The 23590-nt window shown below is 41.1% G+C and overlaps 1 protein-coding gene across 4 annotated transcripts; it reads right to left on the minus strand.

Moving 5' to 3' along the window:
* Positions 1 to 1102: 1102 nt before the first annotated feature.
* LOC111648383 (casein kinase I-like) lies at positions 1103 to 23070 on the minus strand. Of its 4 annotated transcripts, none has more exons than XM_023398245.2 (12): positions 22928 to 23070; positions 14765 to 15962; positions 14431 to 14500; positions 13517 to 13665; positions 13197 to 13431; positions 10664 to 10749; positions 9844 to 9928; positions 9551 to 9696; positions 9087 to 9167; positions 6255 to 6356; positions 3698 to 3804; positions 1103 to 2229 (listed from the first exon to the last, which is right to left on the minus strand). In XM_023398245.2, the coding sequence occupies exons 2-12, from the start codon at positions 15059 to 15061 to the stop codon at positions 2175 to 2177; spliced, it is 1413 nt and encodes a 470-aa protein (XP_023254013.2). In that variant the 5' UTR covers positions 15062 to 15962; positions 22928 to 23070; the 3' UTR covers positions 1103 to 2174. The 4 variants fall into 4 exon arrangements, with proteins under 4 accessions (XP_023254013.2, XP_023254012.2, XP_023254016.2 ...); XM_023398244.2 differs by having other exon boundaries at positions 9551 to 9699; XM_023398248.2 differs by lacking the exon at positions 6255 to 6356.
* Positions 23071 to 23590: the final 520 nt, after the last annotated feature.

Here is a 23590-nt window from a genome sequence, read left to right on the forward strand (position 1 = left end):
ATAGCTCAACTACTATTGGGTGAACAATCATTAAATCTGGTTCAGACATCCATGCTTCGCTCAGGATTGAATGTAGTTGATCCCTTTACGTGTCCTCTAGCACCACCATCAGGTATTTGGGTTTACGACCGAATACTTCAGCCTCAGTTTCTTTGTGTTTACTGCAAATTTGCATGACAGCTAATGTTAGCATGCTAAAATGCTAAACTAAGCTCTTGTCAGACATTGGTAAATGGACTTGCACTTTCTATCACTCAAAGCGCTTTACAATACTTGCCTCATTCACACACACACATTCATATATCACAGTCACACACTGATGGAACAGCCATCAGGGGGAACGTGGGGCCCCAAGGACACTTCGACACAGAGAGGAGGCGCCGGGGATTGAACCTCCGGCCCTCTAATTAGTGGACAACCCGCTCTACCTCCTGACATTGACATTGACATTGTGAGCATCTTAGCATTCTGCCATCTTTACTTCCACTCCATCACAACTACTATATCTTTATAATCAGACATTTCATTTCATTTTTAATTTAAATTCTTTAACTGAATTAGACCTGAGACGAACAGTCGATAAATTGATTAGTCAAACAACATAAAGTAAAATTGACACCTATTAAGAAAATCAAATAATCATACATTTCTCAAGAAAAATGCCACAAATGTTCTTGCTCCCGTTGCTGCAGCGCAAGGATTTCCCGTTTTTCTCTTTCATTTCAAACAGAATGTTTTTGGGTTTTAGATAAATCATCAACATTACACTGAGCTTGGACTTGAACTATAGGAGGTATTTAAAGTAAAAAAAAAAGAAAAGAAAAAGAACGTATGTTTTATCTCTAACAGTTTGGTTTTCTTTATGATGATTACACCTTCACATGGCTGAAGACAGTTGGTATTAAATTCTGTTCGATTGGATTTTTTCCTGTCAACTCAACCTTTCTGAAAACTTCTATGTTAAAGAATAAGGCTTTTGTTTAGCACTTTCCAGACCCATGTCCCGACCTGCCTGTATGACCATACTGTATCTGCAGCTTCAACAATGTGGCGAAAAACTATTGTTAATGATTCCATTAAATAAAGATCATAAAGATCAGTATTTATTTTGTTTGGTTGTTTTTTAATGGAGTTATCCGACTTTCCATCCTCAAACCCAAGGAGAAAGAGGAAAACAAACAAAACAAAACATCAGAAAATTAAAAATACAAGTTATTTAAAAAAATTGCATTTTGAGGAACACACTAGAAGCTACAAAACACAAGTTTTTTGAACAACTCAAAAAGACAGAAAAAAACACAGGCTTCAAATTGCAGACAGTCTTTTTAGTTACAAATTAAAACAGAAAAAAGCATAGTTTTTACATAAACATCTCTTTTAAACTCTTGATTCTGGTGGTTGTGAGGTTTTCCTCTGAGGGTGAATGTGTCTGACAAGTACAACGAGCCTGATCCGTTGCAGGAAATAGACCAAGCCGCTCACTGTGTACTTCCTCTGACCCCAGGGAATAAAAACTTTATCAACTATGTGTGAGAGCTGCAACTTTCTGTCTACAGAGTCTCTTTATGATGAGCTCAAGACCGTGTGCAGCGTTTCTACGTGTGTGCATGTGTTTTGTGTGTGTGTGTGTGTGTGTGTGGTCTGACAGTCTCATTGCATCCAGTCCTTCCATAGCTCTCTCTTCTGTATCTCCTCAGAACTACTCGTCTCTCTCCTCTGAACCAGTCAGTAAGAAGAAAAAAACAAAACCAAAAAATAGAGAAGTAGCCAGTCTGCCAGGAAACCAGCTGAATCCAGTCTGTCAGCCAATCAGCTCACCTTTCACAGTCTATCTGTTCATTTGTGGTCACAGCAGTTTGTGTCTATCCAGTTTGAGTTCAGTTTGCGACCATAGAGTCCACATTTAAAGCTCCGGGGTGGAACAGCATGTCGCTGTCTGTGTGTCTGGTCGGTTCAGAGCAGGAGAAACCAACAGATCAGCTTAGCAATCATATCGTGCTGCCTGGTGATCCAGCCAATCTAGCTGACCCATTGTAGACTACAGGACTTCCAACAGCAGAGGAGGAGAGGGGTGGAGATTGGGAGGGGGGGTTATATGAAGAGGACTACAGAAAGAGAGAAGGAAAAAGAAATGGTGAAAAAGAGAGAAGGGGTTTCTCTCTTGTCTCTCGTTTTCATTTGTGTCTCTGGAGAGCTTTCCTCTTCCTCCTCTTGAAGAAACAGCAACACCTGCAACACACACACACACACACATAGACGCACATCAATGTTTTATTTTACAATATTAAACTGTTACATACTTAACCACGGATATTTAATCTCATAGGATCTTAAACCAAGTTTTCAGGGCCTTTAATGATGTCTTATATCTTTTTCTTCTCTGGCCATATTAAGACAATTGGATTCAAAACAAGAGGAAGAAGAATGGATCTTAATGAATAAGGGCTGTTTTCATGTTATTACATCACCTATGACAATGAACTGAGTGTTTAGCTTTTTCATAAGTTAAAATAAAAGGCACCCATTCATAAAATATAATTCCTTGGCTGTAAAAACCTGGTTTAATCTTCTACCCTTTTTATAACAAATTAAGCAGGTAAACCCACTCAAGAAGGTGATTGACTCCTTTTACACGACAGCCGAGTTTGCCTTTCTGAGACACACACACCTGCACGGTGCAACGTTATCACATGCAGTTACAGAGAACATACACACACACAGATGCGAAGGAGAAAGAGTGAGCTGCTCGCTGCTGTGCAAACTGGTAAAGTAGATCTGTTGCATCTCATCTCCAGGTTGTTGCTCCTGTAAAGTGTCGGAGGCTCTGCGTGAGACACTTCGATCAGTGATTGTGTGTTTTTAAAACTTATTTCAGGGCTTTGTCGTTTGTGCTCTGAAAGACGTCACAGCAGGAAAAGGGGTGAAAATGAACAAGTTCACCCAGGTGTTGTGTTTACATCACTGCTGAATGGATCCGGAGCTGATATATACCTGTGACTAATCTTTTGATCCTGGAGTGAATGCTGAATGTACGTTTTCACATTGATGAAAAAAGCCTTTGTTAGAGGGTCTTAGCAGGTTTTTGACCAGTGGAAAAGGGGCTTTAAAGTAATGTTCCAGGAATCCTTGACTAGCCACTGTATCTGGTGGAGGTCCACCAAACATTGGTTTGGTGTATTTATCTGTACCAAGACCAGTTACTTTTTTAACATAGTCTAAAAAGCAATATGCTCATTTTTATTTACAGCAAAAAACATAATTATCTAAAACACTAACTAGCAGCTGAAGATGCATGAACAAGTTGATCATGTTTAAGGGGTTTGGTCTGCTCAGTCAATATAAAATGGTGCATGTTAAGTCATTTTAGACTTCACCTAAAACAAATCAAACTAAATGTAGCACAGAGTGAAAACATAGCGACAGAGAGAACAACCAAACTCTCTGCTCTGTCATCGTCCAGTTAGAGCAACGTCAACACCTCCTGAAGCTTTTCAGTGTAAAAGCCTGGCAGCAAAATAAAAGAACATGGTGAAGTCACAGGAAGTCTTGGCAGCTGAACAGAGGTTCGTGTAGTCTTGTCGGTGGACTGAACGTTTAATGAATGTTTCAAAGAGGAGTTGCAGGTTCTAACATACTCTACACATAGCTAGGGTATTCACCAGTGTGTGTGTGTGTGTGTGTGTGTGTGTATCCTTACTTGGTATCATCAGCCACTTCCACCTCTGCGTTGGCTGTGATTGGTGCATTGGAGTGTCCTGCAGTGGGGTCATCTGTATTCAGCTCCCCATTGGTTGAGCTCATCACCTGTGGGTGAGAAATGGGAGAGAGGGAATGAATACAGGTGAGACGACATTTAAAAGGTCTGGTCCACACTAAGGCAGATAAATCTGAAAATGCTGTCACTCGTGTGTTTTCAAACCTAAACATCTTCCCTTCTCGTGGCTTTCACTCAGCAACTGGGACAAACAGAGGCCGATTAATCTGCTGAGTCTCAGCTGGTTAAACGCCCATCTGTGTCCATCATCACAAAGAAGAAGTCTGTTTTCAAATGTAGCTAACTTAATGTGGACGTGTCTCAACAGTCCACAGACACAGGCAGTGTCAGCATTCATTTTGTTGCCATGCAAAACAGCAGCACCTCTGATACATGGCTGACTGTTGATTTCATCTCACAGAGTTTATAACAACAAGCAATGGTAACTTTTAGATTAAATGGTGAAGACACAGTGACTGAAATGTTTTTAAATCGGATCACTCCGAACCAAAACTGAAAAGGTTCAGATGCAGCATCTCTAATGGTTACTCACTGCTCCTTCAGAAGCTCATTCAAAATCCGTTTATCCATCAGTACGCACACTCACTACAGTCTCTTTGTAAACAAGGAAGGGCTCACCGGCTGATGTAATTGTTACTAACGTGAGTTGGTGGACATAAAAAGAATTCCATTAAAAAGAAAGTGAAAGTTAAAAAAGAGAAGAACCTTTTGAGTTTAAACGCATTTTAGGCAACAGAGCAGTGGTTTTCATATCGGTGGTGATGTATTAATGAGCACATCATTAGAAGAGGAACTGTAGGCTCAGTCTCGCGTCTCCTGGACTCTAGATCAGGTTTTCCTCAACGACCTCTCTGTATTTGGCTGCTCTCATCCTTGCCTCAGGTCTGACCAGTCTCCCTGTCCCTGCTGATGACGATGCTGCCCCCACCATGCAGTTCTGCTAAAAGGGTTCAGTTTTAGTCTTATCAGACCAGGTTCCCAGCAGGCTGTCATATGTCTTTTACCGTCTTCTGTCTCGTCTCTCTGAAGCCCTGATTGATGGAGAGCTGCTGAGGTGGTTGTCCAGCTTCAGCTACCTTTGCAGAGGACTGCTAAAGCATGGTTTGGTTTTGTCCTACCGGCAGTGTGAATTGTGGGAGCTTTTATACAAAGGTGCGTTTCTTTCTACACTGTCCAATTAGTTCAATTTGCCGCAGGTGGACCAGTCAAGTTCTAGACACAGCTCAAGGATAAATAAAGCAAAGAAGAAGCACCTGACCCACAGCAAAGGGTATACTTGAGTAAATAAGAAATTTCAGTTTTTGATTTTAATAAATTTAATTAAATTTAAATTTAAAAAGTGTTTTCACTTTGTCATTATGGAATTGAAAATTAAATATAGTATATATACAATGAAGTGTGCAAAATCTGAGGGGGCCTGAATACTTTCTGAAGCCATCGGTACAAAGTGGGAGCTTTCACCTAGTTTCAGATAATACAGGGAAAGTCCTAGTGCCTCAGAAAGCATTAAACCCAAATGTTTTTACATGGAATATTAAACATTTCAATTCTCAACTTCCCCACATCAAAATGACCTCTGCACTGTTTGATCATATACCACTACAGTCACTACATGTTGTTCTAGTGACCACTAACAAATCTGAAAAGAAAAACCAACAAACAAACGAGAGCAGTGAGAAGTAATGAACTATATTTACAGATCTGGGTCTAGCATACATGGAGTTACCCCATATTTACAGATTAATACCGGTCAACAATGAAATACCAAATACAAGTTGAACTTTTCCTTATCAAACCCTACATCATATAGTTTATGTGTGAGATGCACCAACTCGTAAGATCTCAGCAATACAATTCAACGTCTCCACCACTGAACTTCACCTTGTAGTTTGCTTTAGCTCTGACCTCTTCTACAAAAGCCTTTCCTCTCACACAGTTAGTGACAGTTTGTATAAACTGGAGGCTGTAAAGGTGAACTGGTGAGTAGATCAGTTTTAATGGTCAACGTGATGATGATGTTTAACATCCCTGACAACCTCTGTAGTCTCATTTACACACTTGTTAGCAACCGGCCTTTTTTAACAGACCCATCTTACTCCACGTTGTCACTGGTCAGTTCCCAGAAAGCAACCTACATCCTGTATCCGGTAGCCAGGCAACCACCTTATGTCCCCCTGCTGATAGTCTCCATTATTTTGTTGTTAAAAAGGCAGTGATAGTTTGGATGTAAACGCTGCCTGACTACTGTCTAACAACATGACACAGAGCTGGAAAAAAACAGAGGCTACACAAACCTAACCGGGACAGGTAAAGGTTTTAATCTATCCCAATATTCCCATGTTAGGGAACTGTTGAGGCTGTGAGGAAACAAACCGGAGGTCAGCCCTGCTGCAGAGACAGAGGAGGTCATGCAAGCAGACAGACAGACAGGTAGGCAGACAGACAGAAAGCCAGCAGAGCTAACCCTTCCTCTCAGTACCTGGACAGACCCGCCCAGCCTATCAGCAGTGAGATGGGAGCCCAGCAGCTCTCGATTGGTCACTGGAGTGGGCTGGGACTCACTGCCTTTCCCCTCTGGAGACTAGAGGAGACGGGAAGCCGATTGCAGGAGAAAAGAGAAGGGGAAGGTGATGGAGAAGGAGGTCGAGAAGGGAAAAGGTGAAGAGGACAGGTGAGATGGAAGATCACGGTTGCCATGGAAAAGGAAAGAAACGGTGGAATAGAGTGATAGAAGGAAAGCAATAAAGCAAGGGAGAAGTGGGAAGATGAGCAGATGGAGGAGTGGGTGAGGAGCAGGACGACGAGGAGAGAAAAGAATGAGTACAGAGTGAAAAAGGAAAGAAAAAAGAAACAGTGAGTTCAGATTCAGTATTTGGTGGAGGAGCAACAGGAGGGTGAGCACTCAGGTGTGCAGTACGGTCAGAGTGCACACATGTGGAAGCCCTGCGCATCAGGGAAAGGACTCGGTCTATTCCCTGTGTTCCCTCAACCTCACATGCCCTCAAACCTGCAGTGTAACCTAACTACTGAAAACCTAGACTCATGTGCGTTTGTGTTCGTCAATGTAAAAGCAGGGGTGGGTGGTATAACCAGTACAAACCGCACACTGTGAAATGTGCCAAGATAAATCGACATGTCTGAATACTGAGAGAAGGCGGGGGGAAGAAATGAACACAGACGAGGCTTCTGAGGCAGAACCAAGTATTTCACCATGGACAAAATACAGAAGTTGTACAACAGCTGTCATGCTAAAACTGGAGCAAATAGAAAAGACAAAAACACACACACAGGGTTAATCTAAAACACAGCATTAGTGGTACCTGTTTTTTTTTAACTACCACCTCAGGGTAGTGAATCACCTCCAGGCGATAAATACTTTTTCACGTAGAATCTTGCAGTGTTTTCAATGATAGGGAGAAAATACACAGTATAAACCATGATACTAGGGATGTCACAAGAACAAATACAACAGCAACAAGTTAATGCCAAAATTCGGAAAATGTGACAATACTTCTACAGAACCATGTAATTAGGTACTGACGATGTCGTAGGCACTGGAAATGTGATTCCTCTAGAATTGAGAGGGCAGCATAACAACACTATTGTTCTAGTCTAACAAAAAAGAAAACAGGCACAGTAAACAATAACAACACGTGGAATGGTGGCAGCAAGTGTGGGCGCAGCGACAGGTCCACCACAACTTATGGAAAAAAAAACAAAAAACCACGCCAAGCGACAAGTTCAAGACAACCATAAGCCAGTATATAAACAGAGACACAGGAGGAAACGCCTCAGACTGATCTAAGCAGCCGTTCAGACCTGCATCAACATGGTCTCAGTTGATCCCATCACAAATGGACAGCTCTAAGTTCAGGTGTGACTGCACCAAAGACACATATGAGATCCGATCACTCGGACCACATCTGGAGGTGTCTGGACCACATATGGACGTAAATGTCTCTGGGGCCACTTTCAAGGACCACCTACTCTACTGACTAATTTGTCTCGCCACAGTTTCATAACCAAAAATGTTAGTGTTCCCCATACATTGATTTATTTGTGAACATCACATATTGATTTTGAATTTTTTTCTCTCTTTCTCTCTCTTCTCAAACAGGCATCTTTGCTCTTTTACAACGAACCACACAGAGACCGGTGTGTGATTTTAGAGAGCAGGCCAGCGTTCCAGAATCAGCGTGTGACATATAACAACTGTGTCAGTGTCCTGTCCCAGAATGCTGGCTCTCCCTTTTACACAGACGTAGATCCAGCTCTGTGACGACCTCTGCTGCTGGCATAAAGGCCGAACAACAATGCCCATCATTCCATGTTCCTACCTTTTATTCAGAACAGCAAGGTGGAATAACGTATTCTAATGTCAGGTGACGTACTAGGTGTCCACTTGTGATCAGATCACTCAGATTGGAATTTCATTGGTACCAACTACCACCTTTTTGGTCTCGTGACATCCCCACATAACACACAGTACAAGTATATACACTGCAGATTATACCGCCCAACCCTTTGTGACCATGTAATGTGTTGGTTGTTGGTATGAATGTGTATATGGAATTGAACTGCAGTATTTAATTTTCATAAAATAGAATATTTACATTTAATACCATTTTTAAAGAAACACAAACACAGTGAACTTTCCCATAACGTGACCTTTTCATGAAGCAACTTTAAGATGCAATACTTAAGTTTTCTGGCACTGATCAACAGAAAATGTGAGATCAAGTTCAGGGCAGAAGAAGATCATGTACCTTCTCCTCCCTGATGTTATTGTCGCTTGCAGTGCAGATACAGTTGGACTGACCATCGTGAGCACCGGGAAACTTCCAGATCTGCTGCCACCTCATGGTTCGGTCAAAAAAGCCATAAAGTTTTTACCAGCCCTCTCTGTGTACCTGTCGTTCATTCCCTTAGTGTGCGTGTTCCAGGACTGGGCTCACATATTTAATCAACCCTCACAGACGTGACCCAAGCTGCTGCCCCCCCCCAGACTGTTCTTACGTTGCAGCGTTTTACTTAAATGTTTTTAAAATTATTTCATTTTAGGTCTTTTATATGGTCTACTGGTGAAGAAGCCGAGTATTAATCTCTACTTGGGGAAGGGAGGGTACATTAAAATATGAGGAAATGATAAATATCTGAGTGCAGCACTGAGTGAGAGTCAGGGCTGCTTCATGTGTCCAGCTGTGTGTGTGTGTGTGTGTGTGTGTTTGGTGATGTACTGAATCTGTTCCACATATTCAGACTCACATACTGCACATCATGTATCTGGAAACACTAAGGTGAGTGTGCGTACCTGGTTTTTGGTCTGCGGTGCTTTTTCTCGGTTGCTTGTCTGAAGTGGAGTCTCGCTGGCCACTGGACCAATGGGAGTGGGCTAAAGACACAGGCAGTGATGTCACCATGGGAACAGAGAGGAAAGACAAGCCTGGATATTTGATGTTTTCTTATATGGACTTTTTCTTATATGGATAAGTGATCTTATGGATATCACCAGGAGTCCTGTACAATGAACTCTAGTGTTATTAAGAAAACTAATTACAACAAATGTAAACGCTTGTTAGTAATGCCAGTAATGACAAGATCATGCACTACTCAAATGTGTCATGAACGTGACACTGAACTCACAGCTCACATTACCTGAACTTCTACACTGTTTTCTGCTGACCTTCTGACCTCAGTCAGAAGTTTATGTATCACTGTTATGTTATGTCTGTCTTACTTTGTGGGTACTGTACAAAAAACCCACTGCACACTGACCAGTGGCTTTCCAGTCCAGTCGTACTGGTAGTCAAAGATGTATCCATTTCTGTCAAAGAGGTCTGTGAAGAGTTTCCTCAGATAGTCGTAGTCCGGCTTCTCGAAGAAGTCCAGCCGACGCACGTACCGCAGGTATGTGGCCATCTCTTCTGTAACACACACACGGGCGCACAAACACAATTCACACGCGCACACACACACACAAGCACCCAACCCACACATATACAGAAAATTTGATCAACATATGCTCACATCAGCAGACTGTACGTGTGTGTGCGTGAGTGTGTACAAACCTGGGAAGCTCTCACAAAGGACCTCTATCGGTGTGTCTCGCTTGGTGTCTCCTATCTTCTGATAACGTTCTTTCAGAGTGTCGGCCTGATGAGGAGAGACACAGGGAGGAATTCATCGATAACAGGTGAAGGATGGATACAAAGTAAAGACAGAGGTATAACAGGAAGTGAAAAGACAAAGGCTATGTCCACACTACTACATTTTTCGTTTTAAAAAGCATCTCTCTTCCTATGTTTCACACTTTCACACTAATGCTGTGTTTCCGAAAACAGAGACTTCTGGAAACATTGCTGGCCCGGTTTTATTATGAAAACTCCGGAGTTCTGTTTTATTTAGAAAACTCTGGGCTTGTGTTGTAGTCTGGACAGACAGAAACTGAGACATTTAGAAACAATGATGTAGACACCACCATCGCTCCCTGATTGGCTCTCATCAGCCTGGACTACCAGTGGTGAATACAACATGATAATGAATTACAGTGTTACTGACCTTGTTGTCTTTGCTAGCAGCTGATGTTCACTTACATTCTGCATTTTAACACTGCAGCTGTCTTTGTTGTTCCTTGTTCAGAGTATTTTGTGCGACTAATCAACTGCAGAGTAGACGACCTACTTCCTGTTTACACCAGCTCACACATGTCCAGTGTAGGTGAATGGTCATATATGTATGCGTTTTTGGCGTGTTAGTCTGGACAGAGATTATTTCTGATACAGAGCTACGATAGTCGTCTGGACAGATTGTTTTCATTTTAGAACACTGTTTTAAAATGAAAACTTAGTAGTGTGGACGTAGCCAAAAATCTGTGAACCGTCTCCTCACCTTGAGTCCCTGCCAAGGTAGACTGCCTCGCAGGAAGTACATGAACATGTGGCCTAGAGCCTCCAGGTCATCCCGCCTGCTTTGCTCTGAAATAACAAGGGACAGTGTGGACTGTGTCAGTAGTGTCAGTTTTAACACCTCTAAAGCTAACAACACAAAAACTATGCTTCGACATCCGTACTGTACTGAGAGAAATAGGCTTTTCTATTCACTGTGGTCTCATTCCTTCATGGTACTATAACTCCATCAGCACTGATGGTAACTAATATTTAAAAAATGAAGCAGATGCAAACGACCTTCACTTCACTACTTTTCCCACTTGAGGAGTGAAATATTTCAGGAACTTCACACAGCTAATTTTATTGCTCCTCACTTATTAATGGACTTAATGAAGAGCATGTGAGGCGGTAATCAAACAGCAGTAAGTAGTGGAGATGTCGTGGTAAACTTTAATTTAATCTTGTCACTGGCAGGCACAGTACAGATCTTTTTCCATTTGGATTGAGCCTCTCTTCAGCCAAATCAAATATCTGTTACACAATGTCTACACAACCAGCTCATAAAAGCAGCACATTAGCAGCAGCAGCAGCTTCAATCTTCCATCAGTGTCTATATAGGTGTTCAGGCACAGTATTGACTGTGGGTCACCCAAATGTTTGGCAGCACTCAGAGCCCACTACACACTCACTGTAGTCTGTGTGTAAAATAGAAGACTTTAAGCATAAAATACACTTCTGTTACTGGTGGAAGTGAAACAACTGGACTGATAAAAATAGAGGCATATCTGTTCTGCTTTATTTTGTTGATATTATTTACAAGCGCTGTTTGTGCACATGACATTTTGTTTATGTGCCTCACAGAACAGTCAATTCAGGTCTGTGCTGTTTTGTGTGCTGAATTGAAATGAAGTGGAAACCACATCCAACTGTTTTGCACCCAATGTTGTTCAGGGCAATTCTCAATTTCACCTAAAAAGCTCCAGTTGGTTTGATTGTTCGTCAACAGGCGTGATGAGGATAACACCAAACCTATTTAAACCGTTGAGGAAAATTGGAGATGTAGGCAGCAACTCAGATGTCCAGGTGAACTAGGTGATGGTTACATGTTGCAGAACAGTTGTGTCCAGCAGTATTTACAGTATTTACAGTGTTTTTGTATCTTTTGTTTTGTTCAATATTGTTATTGGATTTTTTCACACACAAGAAAAATCAAAAACAAGCCTACAGGCCAGACAGCATCAGAAGGGAAGGCTATGCCTTACACCAGAGAAACAGAGGGGTACACCATAGCGCTGGGTTGAAAAATAAATTCTCTGATTAAAATCAATATTTATTTGAATTAGACGATATCGATTCATAAAAGCCATAATCGATCTTTTAATATTTGTCTTTTACATTCTCCTGTGGAGGTGTGAAGCTGTCATAACTAGATCTGGTCAGATGAGCGTAGGTGTAGTGCTGCTGGAGCTGCCGAAAGCTATGAAAAGCTAGGTTAGCTGCGTTTTCTTAGCCTGGCCTGTTAGCTTCACCAGACCTCTGCCTGCACCGCAGCTTTTCCTCTGTATGGATGTTTCCAATGCCACTTCATTTGCTCGACACTAGTCATTAAATGTATGTAAACTTGTCACCATAGGATTTCATGTTTGAACTGAGCCGGAACTAAACCGTGCGCGTGCACCATAGGTGTGCTCCGGTAAGTAAACAAACAGCACTACACCTCTGCACATGATAACATGACAGACAGGTCCTAAAGAAGTCAGCAGCAAGTTTAAAGACAGACGTGTGGCTGCATTTCAGACTTAAAAGACAGTGAGGAGCTGGACAAAAGCAAAGCTGTATGTAAAAGATGTGCAAGAAGACGCTGTGTGTACCTGTTTATACACAGTGTAGCCGGTGCACTGGGGTGTGTTAACAACACATTACATCTATTATTTATTGAGATGTGTGTAAATTGTTTGTCATGTTAAACAGACAGCATTAATGTAACTGCTTTGTGTCCACTCGTAATGTAAGTAAAATAATGCCCCAGGTTAGAGGAACAATTTACAGCAATTGCTCTGAAAATCACATTCATATCCAAGACAAATTCATATTGTAACTGAAATATCTCTGACTGAATCGATATCCAATCGAATCAGGAATCGAATGCCTGTGAATTTGAATTGAATCAATTCAGAAAATCAGTGGCAATACCCAGCCTTAGTATACCACATCCCCATTTCTCTCCTTATTTCTACTTTAAATGTCATATGTCACAGATATTTACACTTTCTTCTGTGCATTCACAACATTGCTTCTCTTTCAATGATCTGTCTCCACACATACTCTGTGGTATAAGACTCTTACAGCAACATTAATGCACTATGTCACAGCTGTGTGCATTAACTTTGTTTACAATTATTTTAAACTCTTCATAATCTTTTTGCTTCACTCACAACTGTCAGACTAAAGGGAGAGTCACCATGTTATTCAGCTCTGACTGGGCCTACCTATTGTTAATATGGTGTGGATCTATGGTTTGGGTTAGAGCTCACCTTTCCCCAGGTGTGTATTGATGCTCATGTATCTAGCCGTTCCAGTGAGACTCTTGTGTTCTCTGTATGGGATGTGTTTTTTGGTCTCTGGGTCTATGTACTCTTTTGCCAGGCCAAAGTCTATGATGTGGATGGTGTGCTGCCGTTTGGAGCCGGGTCGGCCCACTAGGAAGTTCTCAGGCTTCACGTCTCGGTAGATCAGGCTCCTGGTGTGGACAAACTCCATACGGGTTATCTAAAAGATGTAGGTCAGAGTAGAATACATTAAAAAGGCAATGCAAAAAGGTGGTGAAAAATGTTTTCTTGTGTGTCTGTCTTACCAATTGTATGGCTATCATGAGTACAGTCTTTAGAGAGAAGGTCCGGTCACAGAGGTCAAACAGATCTTCTAAGCTGGGTCCAAGCAGCTCCAGAACCATAGCATTATATTTACCACAGGGTCCAAAGTAAAACACCTGAGGAACACCCTCTGGATGAAAGACATAACAGGAAATGGATACAGGTACATTTATGTATAATTCCAACATTAGTCATTATTGCATCCATTATAACACAGTGTAATTACAGACAGCAGACAAACTGACAGCAGCTGCAGGCAAAGATTATTTAATCAAAGTATCATTTCCACATTCCACAGCAGACATTATAAGACGTTAAAACAAAATGATCAGCTGTGCCTTGGTGTGTTTCCCCGGGAAAACAATCACAATCTTTCTCCCGCCCACACAACGGACTGACTGAAAGTGTATTCATGAAAATAAAGATTTGAAGAGGATTTTTAATCTCTGGTCGTGAGGAGAACATCAAGTCGATCCAAGTCGAAAGGCTAAAAGTCCAAATACAGACAAAAGCCAGTGTTCAAGTAAAAGTCGAGTAAGTATTCAGTGATTTTATCACGTCTGATGTCATTTTTTGAAAACATTTATGGTGGTTTCTTTCATACCTGTGTGTTGTACATTTAAGTTTGTTTTTGCCTCTGTGTTAAGCTTTGCAGGGACAGCAGTGCACAGGGAAATGTGTCTTGCAATTTGGGCAAACATGAGAGGAACACCAGAAAAAATGAAGAGAATACTACAATACAAAAACAATTCTACAAATGTAGAATACAAAGCTATACAAAGCTAGCTTCTTATAAGCTAACTTGAAGGGTTTTCTTTATCAAAAAAAATCCTTTAGTTATGACATGACTAATTCACACAGTAGACAATCTAACAGAAGAGATGTCGGTATTCACCTGAACTTCCCAGCTGTTTGTAGAAGCGATATTCTAGGTGGAGCTGAGGTGCCCGCGATTTGATTGGCTCCTGCAATGGATAATTGTGTTTGAATTAGAATATTACACAATAGAGGCAGTAAAGTTAATTTAATAAAATCCATGATAGGCATTTTTCTGACAACACTACCAGATTCAGGGTAGTCAAGCACAAATTTTTAACATGTACCAGATACATAATATTTAGATACAATGTGAACCAATTTTCTGTCACTTTTAGTTGCAATTCAGGGTTAGGGCTCTTAAATTCTAAGTGCTGCCCTAAAACAACCATACACAGAGGAAGGATTTTTACCAGTTTGATAGCCACGTATTCGTTGGTGTACAAGTTCTTTCCAAGTCGCAGCTCTCCAAAGTTCCCACAGCCGATCTTCTTTCCGACCCGGAAGTTTGGTCCGACCATCAGAACCCCGGAGTTGGAGCCAGCACCCCGGCCACCGTGCCCTGATCGACTCCCCGTCTTCCCAGACATCCTCTTCCCCTCCTCTGCCTCCCCCTTGCCTCCACCTCCACAACCACCACCACCACCACCACCTCCTCCGCCTCCTCCACCGCCCCCTCCTCCCCCCACTCCTCGCTTGTCAAAGTCCATCAGTTTGTGGTATCCTGGTCTCTCCACGGTTAAGCCGATTCCATGCAACCAAAGCAACCACCAAAACTGCCGCCTAGCGGCTCGAGTGTCAGACTTTAGGGTGGTCTATGCTGGTCCGGATTGAGTTACACTGGGGTTAGGACAGGTACTGGGCTGTGGCTGAAATGGGACAGATGTGAGATGAGGTCAAAGGAAAGAGGTGGATCTCCTTAAGGACCAGAGCTTTGTTAGGCTGAGCTAAAGAGCGCTAAGTACTATACAAAAATGATGAGGGCTAATGAGTGTGAAGCAAAAGGTGATGATTGTTGGGTTGGTGGATGGATGATTGAAAGACAGATGAAAGAGAGAGAGAGAGAGAAATGAAAAGATGATGGGGTAAAGGGGTGCCACTACCAATGAATTTATACCCCCTTGTAGGGGCCAGAGATGGTGATAAAGGGGTGGAGGATAATGGCCTTAACTGTCACCATACGTAGTTAGCCATATGCTAACATTCTATATGAAACTGAGAAGCTCCACTCGCTTCAGGCTCAGACATACCAGGCCACCATGACAATAGCCTGTTGTCAGCACAACACCCATGCACCCGACCCCAGTGCAGAAGTTGAATGCAGGAATGTGTTCAGTTGATCAAAAACACTGGAGGACTTTAAAAGTTCCTGTTTTTTACATCTGATCTTCGGTTATGACCAAATACTTCAGTTGTGTGATTTACTGCCATAGGTCTGAGCTAACTGATTTTAGAGTTTGTGCTGCTTTAGGCACTAGATCTGTGTACTTGTCCGCTGTCATACAGACGCTGATCAATCTGTCACATAACTGCTTGGTCCTATGGAGCCGCAGGTGAAGCTTTGGCTCCTCAGTGTGAGGGCTGCTGCGTACTGAGATTTCAACGTAACACCTGAAAGACAGACAGAAAAAAATAAGATTATAGTTATATATATATAGTTAGATTTCATAAAATTTTAACCATATTGTCATATTTAATGTGTAGCACAGTGCATTTTGACAAAACAGCTAAAATGTACAATTAGAAATTGCTTCTGTAGCCCACAAACAACATCCTAAAGGACACAAATCATTTGAGAAAATGTGTGATGAAGTGTTGTGGTGTTGTACTGAACAAAAATCTTTAAATAGATTCAAACACATGTATTAGTATCAAATTACTTTTTCTATATACTACTTGTCTACATCTGTGTCGTACCACAATAACCAGCAAATAAAATGGCAGAAATTAGACTCAAAGAGAAACAAAACCCGTTACATGTCTGGAGAGTGTTCAATGTGCGTAATTAAGGACATAGTTGAAAACTGTTGTGGAGCAACTGTAAATAATGTGCAAAATGTAACTACATGACAGTAAGATGATAGTAATGCGCAAATTAGCATAATCATGACATCATTGCATCCTATTTGCATCCTGCCTCATCAGTCTAGTGCCAGCTGGTTTCATCCTAGTGTCAGCTGGTTTCAGTCTCTTGTTAGCTGGTTTCAGCCTCATGTCAGCTGGTTTCAATCTAATGTCAGCTGGTTTCAGTCTAGTGCCAGCTGGTTTCAGTCTCATGTTCGCTGGTTTCAGTCTCATGTTCGCTGGTGTCAGTCTTTTGTTAGCTGGTTTCAGTCTCTTGTTAGCTGGTTTCAGCCTCATGTCAGCTGGTTTCAATCTAGTGTCAGCTGGTTTCAGTCTAGTGTAAGCTGGTTTCAGTCTAGTGTCAGCTGGTTTCAGTCTAGTGTCAGTTGGTTTCAGTCTGTTTTCAGTCTATTCTCTGTTGGTTTCAGTCTAGTGTCAGCTGGTTTCAGTCTTGTGTCAGCTGGTTTCAGTTTAGTGTCTGTTGGTTTCAGTCTCTTGTCAGCTGGTTTGCAGCCCAGTGCCATCTGGTTTCAGCTCTTTATTTGTTCTCTTCTCTCCTCTCTGTTCTCACATTTATAGTATTTTAATACAGCTGAAATTCAAAATAAAGCTTTTCTCATTACCATTTCTGTTGTCATGACAATGCAACAAGTTTGAAACAGTGACTGAAACGTGGTCCATTAAGATACATGTTAACCAGCTGTCGCTTTGGAGAGTAGAAATGGTTTGTCCAAAAAGTCATTGGATTTGTCTCTTGCTTTAAAAAATAAATAAATTTAAAAAAGTCTGGGTCGTTCTGAAAAATCAGTAAATCTAGAGAGGCTAAGTTAGCAAGGCTGCCTGTAAAGGACCCCCTGTGGACATAATAGAAACTGAAATAGAAACCAATGGTGTAACCTCATCATTCAGTCACAAGGCATTCAAAGGTCAGTCAGTCAGAGACAGACGTTTTTATTTCTATGTCTGGCCTGGCTGTTGTGGTCAAGCCAAATAAAACGTCTCATGAACAGAATGGTGAGAGACACTGGGGGAGTGTGAGAGCAGGCCAAAAAGCTGTCAATAACTCAAATCTAATGAAACAGTTTTATGCAGACAACAAAGCAATAACACAGCAACCAGCTGACAGTGTTTGGCCTTTCTAACAGAAAACCAGGCCAGATCTTCCTCCAGGAGGACAGGACATGTTCTCTAATGTTTCTGATTTCTTCTTCTAATAATAACGCTCTCCCTGGCTACTCCAGTTCTTTACTCCTCTCCTCTCAGTTTTCCACTCCACTCCATTCTTTCCCATTACATCCACTCTATTTTCACTTCTCCTCTCACATCCCATTTCTTCTACTTTGCTTCCCTTTCCTCTTCCTGCTTCCTGTGCTATAACAAGCTGGTCACTGGCAACATGTGTTTGTATTTATCTATTAGGATGTAACAAAGCTCATTGAAGATGGAGCTTCGGAACTTCGTTGTTGGCCTAGAGGCATCCTCCCATTGAGAGGATGTTTCAAGTTACACATGTTTCTAAACTGCAACCTTTTGTGCTCAATATAAACCAATTGCTAACTCTTTAATTACTGCAGATCAAGTCAGCTCAAGTCGAAGCAAAAGCATTTAAAAATAAATGCCCACCAAGAATTTGAGATGCACTTTGTTTGTTGAATGATTAAATTTAGATATTACTGAAATGCATGGCTTTGTTTTTTGTTTTGTTCAGTCCTAGAATACTTAGCATGATATTAATAATGATGCATTATAATATTTTAGAAAATCTGTCTTAATTTAATCAGTAAATATTTTATTATGACTCGTAAGACTGGCTGAACTGATAAATAGGTCACCTCCTCTCCTCTTTCACAAAATACACTGTTAATAGGACTATTTTCTTTTTATGGGAAAAAAGACTACACTGGTTTGAGAGCAGTGTAACAAAGGTCACAGGCTAACAGGTTGTTCCTGGTATTGTACCATCAGGATAACAGTTCACTGCCCAAGAGGTTCATGACCACTTCTTACTCATAATAATGACATGGAGGACAAGAGAGGAGGAGGAGGAAATGTCTGAGATAGTGGATAATGCAGAGAGTGACGAAGCTTCTCTGATGTCGTTAACAGGAGTAACATGATCTCTGAGCCCGTTAGGTGGAGTGATGACTGGATTTTTATATGTAGCTTTTTATTGTGTTTGCTGAAATAAAAACATATCTTAACATCACTTTTTATTTACTCTCATCTCCATAGGGCCACCACTGTGTTTAGGGAGAGCAACTGAGAACCAGTTCCAGCTGAGAACCGGTTCCAAATTGTCTGAACCATTGGAATAGCATGTCTCCGACCTGGAGCTGCACGGTTCTAGATAAAATGAAAATTGTGATTTTCTTGTTTAGAATTGCGATCACAATAATCTCTAACGAATTTTTCCGCCCTGTAAATATGTATCACACTAATTTACCTAAATGCAACAAAAAAAATTTGATGGTGTCTGATATAGGACGAGCACAGAAAGGGAATACTCCTGTTTTTAGTTTAAATGCAGCAGCATCATGAATCTGAGACTGAACATAACAACAAACACTTCAGTCTCTTGTCTTCTCTCACTTACACAGCACCTCTGTAATCTCATTGTGTCTGTGACAAGCTTGAAGAGCACACTGATGGAGATGCACTGTATAAGGTTCCTGGTATTGATGTCTGTGAGGTTGTGCGGCAGCAAGGTGATTATATACAATTGTGGTGTCACCCTGCGGCTGCTACAACAATAAACATTGCTTGTGATGTACGAGATTTTCACTTTCATCAACTTGTCAGAATCTGAAAAACATCCACACCTCAGAATGTGAACCTTTTGTTTGGTACAAGGACTACAAGCGCAGTGGGGTTGGTCAGATTCCTTACGTCATTCTCACTTTGAAATGAGATCACGTGGAGCTATGAATCAAGATCGCGTTTTTAATACGATTAATTGTTCTGCACTATTCCAAACTGATCAATTCCCTTTATCGATCCTGACACACATTGTTCTGACAGTGGCACATTTCAATACATTGACGTAAAACTCATGTTTCTACGCTGCTGCTGGAAACTTGTAACAAGGAGTCATAGCGAAGAAACGCTCCAAAGCTCAGCTTCATTTCACAAAGAACAATGACGACAGTGCTGTTGCAATGTCTGTAAAATGTTCATTCCAAAAAGGGTGGAAACATCAGCAATATACTAACACATCTTTCTACACAACATGGGCTTAAACTCCAGACATGCCATGTATTTGACACAAGTGCCACTGCTTCCCAACTGAGCAGCAGGTCCATTACAGAGGGTAAATATCCTGTTATAATAACTTAAGCGCCATGCAGGAAGGCTGAGATCTTTTCATTGACTGAGAAAAACCTAAATGAAAACAGCAGTTAAACAGTGGAGCTTTTACACAGCTTAGTTAACTTCATGCCTTTTTTCTGCTCTGTCTTTACACTATGTTCAGACTCAGAGAAAATAAAACAGCTACTTTGATGGTGCCAACTTTTTTCCACACAAAATGATCAGGAATAGTTACGGGAATCAATACAGAATTGGACCAATGAGCAGAATCATAAATGACATTGTATCAATAATATCCTATCAATCCAGACCCCTAAACAATCAAACTGATTTAACCAGAGCTGCCCCATTTAGGATATTTGTAGTCACTTTAAAAAAGAAGCCGGTGCTAGTACCAGTCTATGAACACGGTGGGATTCAGAATTACTTCTGATCTTTATGACAACAACTTCAACTACAGTGCAGCTGCATCAACTCATTCCCTGAGAAGCTGAGTTTGTTGTTTATGTGGGAAACAGGCTCAACTTCATCAAATGAAGGAACAACCAGAATTTCTGCTAAAGTCAGATCCCATAATAAATTGAAAACATTCTGCCCTGACTGAAGTTACATTTATGCCTTTAATTACATCCCATGTAGTAGGTCACACAGTTTTTTCCTCCCACAGAGGCATCTGTCAGATCTAGCAACTCACAGCAAAAAATCAATGCTGCTGTATGTATATATGAGAGAGGGTTAGTCTTACACAAATCAAGAGGGACAATCACTCCCACACATCTTCTTTAACCTAAGCTCAAAGAAATAGCAGCTCTTGTATGAAAAAATACAAGCGGTGCAAACTTAATAATCCATAGGCTTCCATCCATAGAGATGGAGGCCTTTGCTGCAACACAGGTTTGAGTTTTCTGTCTTTGGTAAAAATCCACCTTAACTGGTCATAAAGCAGCTTGACTTCATGATGCTTCTGTCTGTGCTTTTATATGTTTCACCAATTTTAGGGTGACAATTTATTGTTCGACTTTCCCTGCTATAAACTAATTTAAAATAATGCAGTTAGTTGGGAAATATGTTCTAAAATAGCTTGTTATCAAAACGTTTTAGGTACACAACAAATACATCAGGACGCATCCCCATACATCTATAGATTCATTACTGCAAGTCAAGCCTTCTTCATAACAACTGATGGTGTGTTAACATCTACTTTACTGTAAACTACACAATAGTATTTTTTAGGCACTAAGATCAAGTTCTTGTCTGCAGTGTGTGCAGTGTCACGGTCCCCTCTTGTCTGACAACATCAAACTGGGCAGAGAAACTTTACCAGTTTATTACTCCCACTAACCTGCATGCACCCTCACACCCAGCTGTATCCACTATACAGCACGCCACAGGCTACAAACCTGACCTCAATTACTACGCAACTGGGGTTCAACAGTTTCTTCGCAGGAAGAGATATCTGTCACACAGGGACAGTTTCTTAGATCTGCCAATTCAGACACCACTAACTTAAAAATTAAAAATATGCCCAGAGACTTTACATTGGTACCTAATACACCACTCCCATAGTGTTTTACACACAGTAAGCTTTTTACTTATGAAATGCTAATACAATTAAATCAAATCATGAAATACAAAGAAATGTTTTCATGTTCTTATGACAACATCTAAAACACAGATAAGAAACAAGCAAAACATAATCTTTTCTTGTGAATGTGCTTATTAAGTGCTGTTAACCATGACCCTATGTGGAAGCCTTTCATTTCCTGACTTCATGCTATGTAGCCACATAAAATAAACAGCCTATTCATTTTCAGTTTGATTATAGATCAACTACTTGTGCAGAGCCTGATGAACAGTGACTTATGAGACACTGAGCACCTCCTCAGCCACCTGACCACATCTCAGCATTGTTTACTAATAAAAACTTCCTCAGTTCATTTCCTGACAGATGAACTAAAAACAATAGGCTTCACATCAGTTATTGATCATGTTTTCACCATGCACCACATGTTCTGAACACTGCTCTCCCAAATCGAAGACCTCTCCAGAGGCTTTTCAATAAATATCAACTTATCATCTCTCACAGTTTAGCACTGTAGTTAACTGTAGTGTTATACTTTCTATTTAATTACCACTACCACTGCTGTCTCTGCATTGCCAGTCCACTGTGTCCTACATTAAGTTTTGTTGACAGTATACTAAATTTGTAAATGTATCTCCCTTTTAATGTGTGTTATTTGTGTATCAATGGCACCTTACACTATAATTAGCTAAGAGTACATGCAGTAGTGGTGGTCCTGATAGAAAGAAAAGTCTTTAATTTAATAATCAATCCATTTGTTATTTTCAAGCAGCACAGTGTTGTTGATGAGATTTCAGGGGAAACACAGCACATCTAGCTGTATCAACAGGGCCTCGTCTCACCACCCACACTCAAATGATCAACTTGCCTGCACCACCACCTCTTACTCATTTCTCAATATGACTTTAGAAAGTAGTGAACACTTAAATGCAAACTTAAGAGACTGCAAACCACAGTTTTGTTCAAGCTGCTACCGTTTCACATGTTGGGACAGAAAACTGTTGAGGTGCAGAGCTGAATGGCCAAAGGAGCTCGACTTTGCTAACAGAGCTAACCTGAGCTGATACGACTGCAGCACATTTCGCAGTCCCGGAGAAGACGTTGTTCCATCTGATAACTAAACGCCTGTAACCGCTACTGGCATTAGCTGGTAGTTTGTTTTAGAAAATCTTACAATATTCTGTTATTTCATGTCCAACTGTGAATCGAGCTAGCTAACGCAGGAAGTTAGGTTTAGGCCACAGTAGTTTTGAGTGTGTGTTTGGCCTCAATGTAGCTTGACAACGTTAGCTTCATTGAAACAACTTTGAAGTACCTTTGTGGAGAAAATGCAGCAGCAAAGGAAGCGAAGTGGTATGTTAGAGAATACACCTACAATATTGAGGGACAGCAGTGAATACGGTCGCTAGTGAGTCATATCAACAACTAGCTACACAGCTAGCGTTTATTAGCCTCTGTGGTCGCTGCTAGACGCAGCCTGATAGAAGCTAACATGTTAGCCAGCCAGCTAACTAGCCAATGTTGGCTAACGCTGAATTTATGCCCATACATACAGCCATTCATAAACACAGCTGTCTTATTTAAGCAATAAATTTGTGCAAAGTTTAAAAAGGAGCTTACATACCTAAACAACTGTTCTTTCTGTCGTTATGTTTCTGCTTGAAATAAATTGTTCTCGTTTTCTTCGTCTCGTTTTCCTGCTCATCTCTTTTTCTGTGGATGTTTGGCTAACCAGCTGAGAAGTCTCTCCACTGAACGTAACGCAATCTGCGTAAACGTTGGCAAGTGCGCAGAGTAAACAGAAGGGAGCGAGCGTAAACTGCTTCGAAGAATACAGACAGAAAATCTCTGTGCGCGTAAATGTGTCTGTGTGCGTGTGCGTTAGATCGGGTCACGCGCACTTTGATTTTGGGGGAAAAGTTGTTTTCTACTTTCACTAGCACGCTCTCAAATAACTGTATGTTTTTTATACTTTGTGTGTCTATAATATAGATACTAATAGTGTTTCTAATACTACATACATCACATTATTTACATAAATAAAGATTTAATTATTTAAGCAGATACTGCTGATGCTCTGACAATAAGCTTTTACTCTTCTCAGGGTGATTTTGTCTTCAGTCTGGTCTACCACAAATGAATCACATGCTCACTTGGAACCAGGTGAGGCAAGACTTTCCCCCCTCATATGGATGTGAACCAAGACTCGATTGCTAACCAGACAAAGAGGGGAACTGCTCTAGGACCTCAGACCCCCAGGAGCCCCAAAAGTCAGGGATGGATACAC

The sequence above is a fragment of the Seriola lalandi genome, unplaced genomic scaffold, assembly GCF_002814215.2.
Source record: "Seriola lalandi dorsalis isolate HSWRI2012SDOR001 ecotype SW California unplaced genomic scaffold, Sedor1 jcf7180002054981, whole genome shotgun sequence".
Classification (NCBI taxonomy): Eukaryota; Metazoa; Chordata; class Actinopteri; order Carangiformes; family Carangidae; genus Seriola; species Seriola lalandi.

What these genes read in the sequence shown, in the direction of transcription:
- LOC111648383 (XM_023398244.2), bottom strand. Translation starts at nt 15,061, where the DNA reads ATGGACTTTGACAAGCGAGGAGTGGGGGGAGGAGGGGGCGGTGGAGGA. An exon ending in TACCTTGGCAGGGACTCAAG is followed by an intron (nt 9,929 to 10,663) that starts GTGAGGAGACGG and finishes TCTCCTCATCAG; the next exon opens with GCCGACACTCTGAAAGAACG. An exon ending in GAAGTGGCTGATGATACCAA is followed by an intron (nt 2,230 to 3,697) that starts GTAAGGATACAC and finishes TGTGTGTTGCAG; the next exon opens with GTGTTGCTGTTTCTTCAAGA.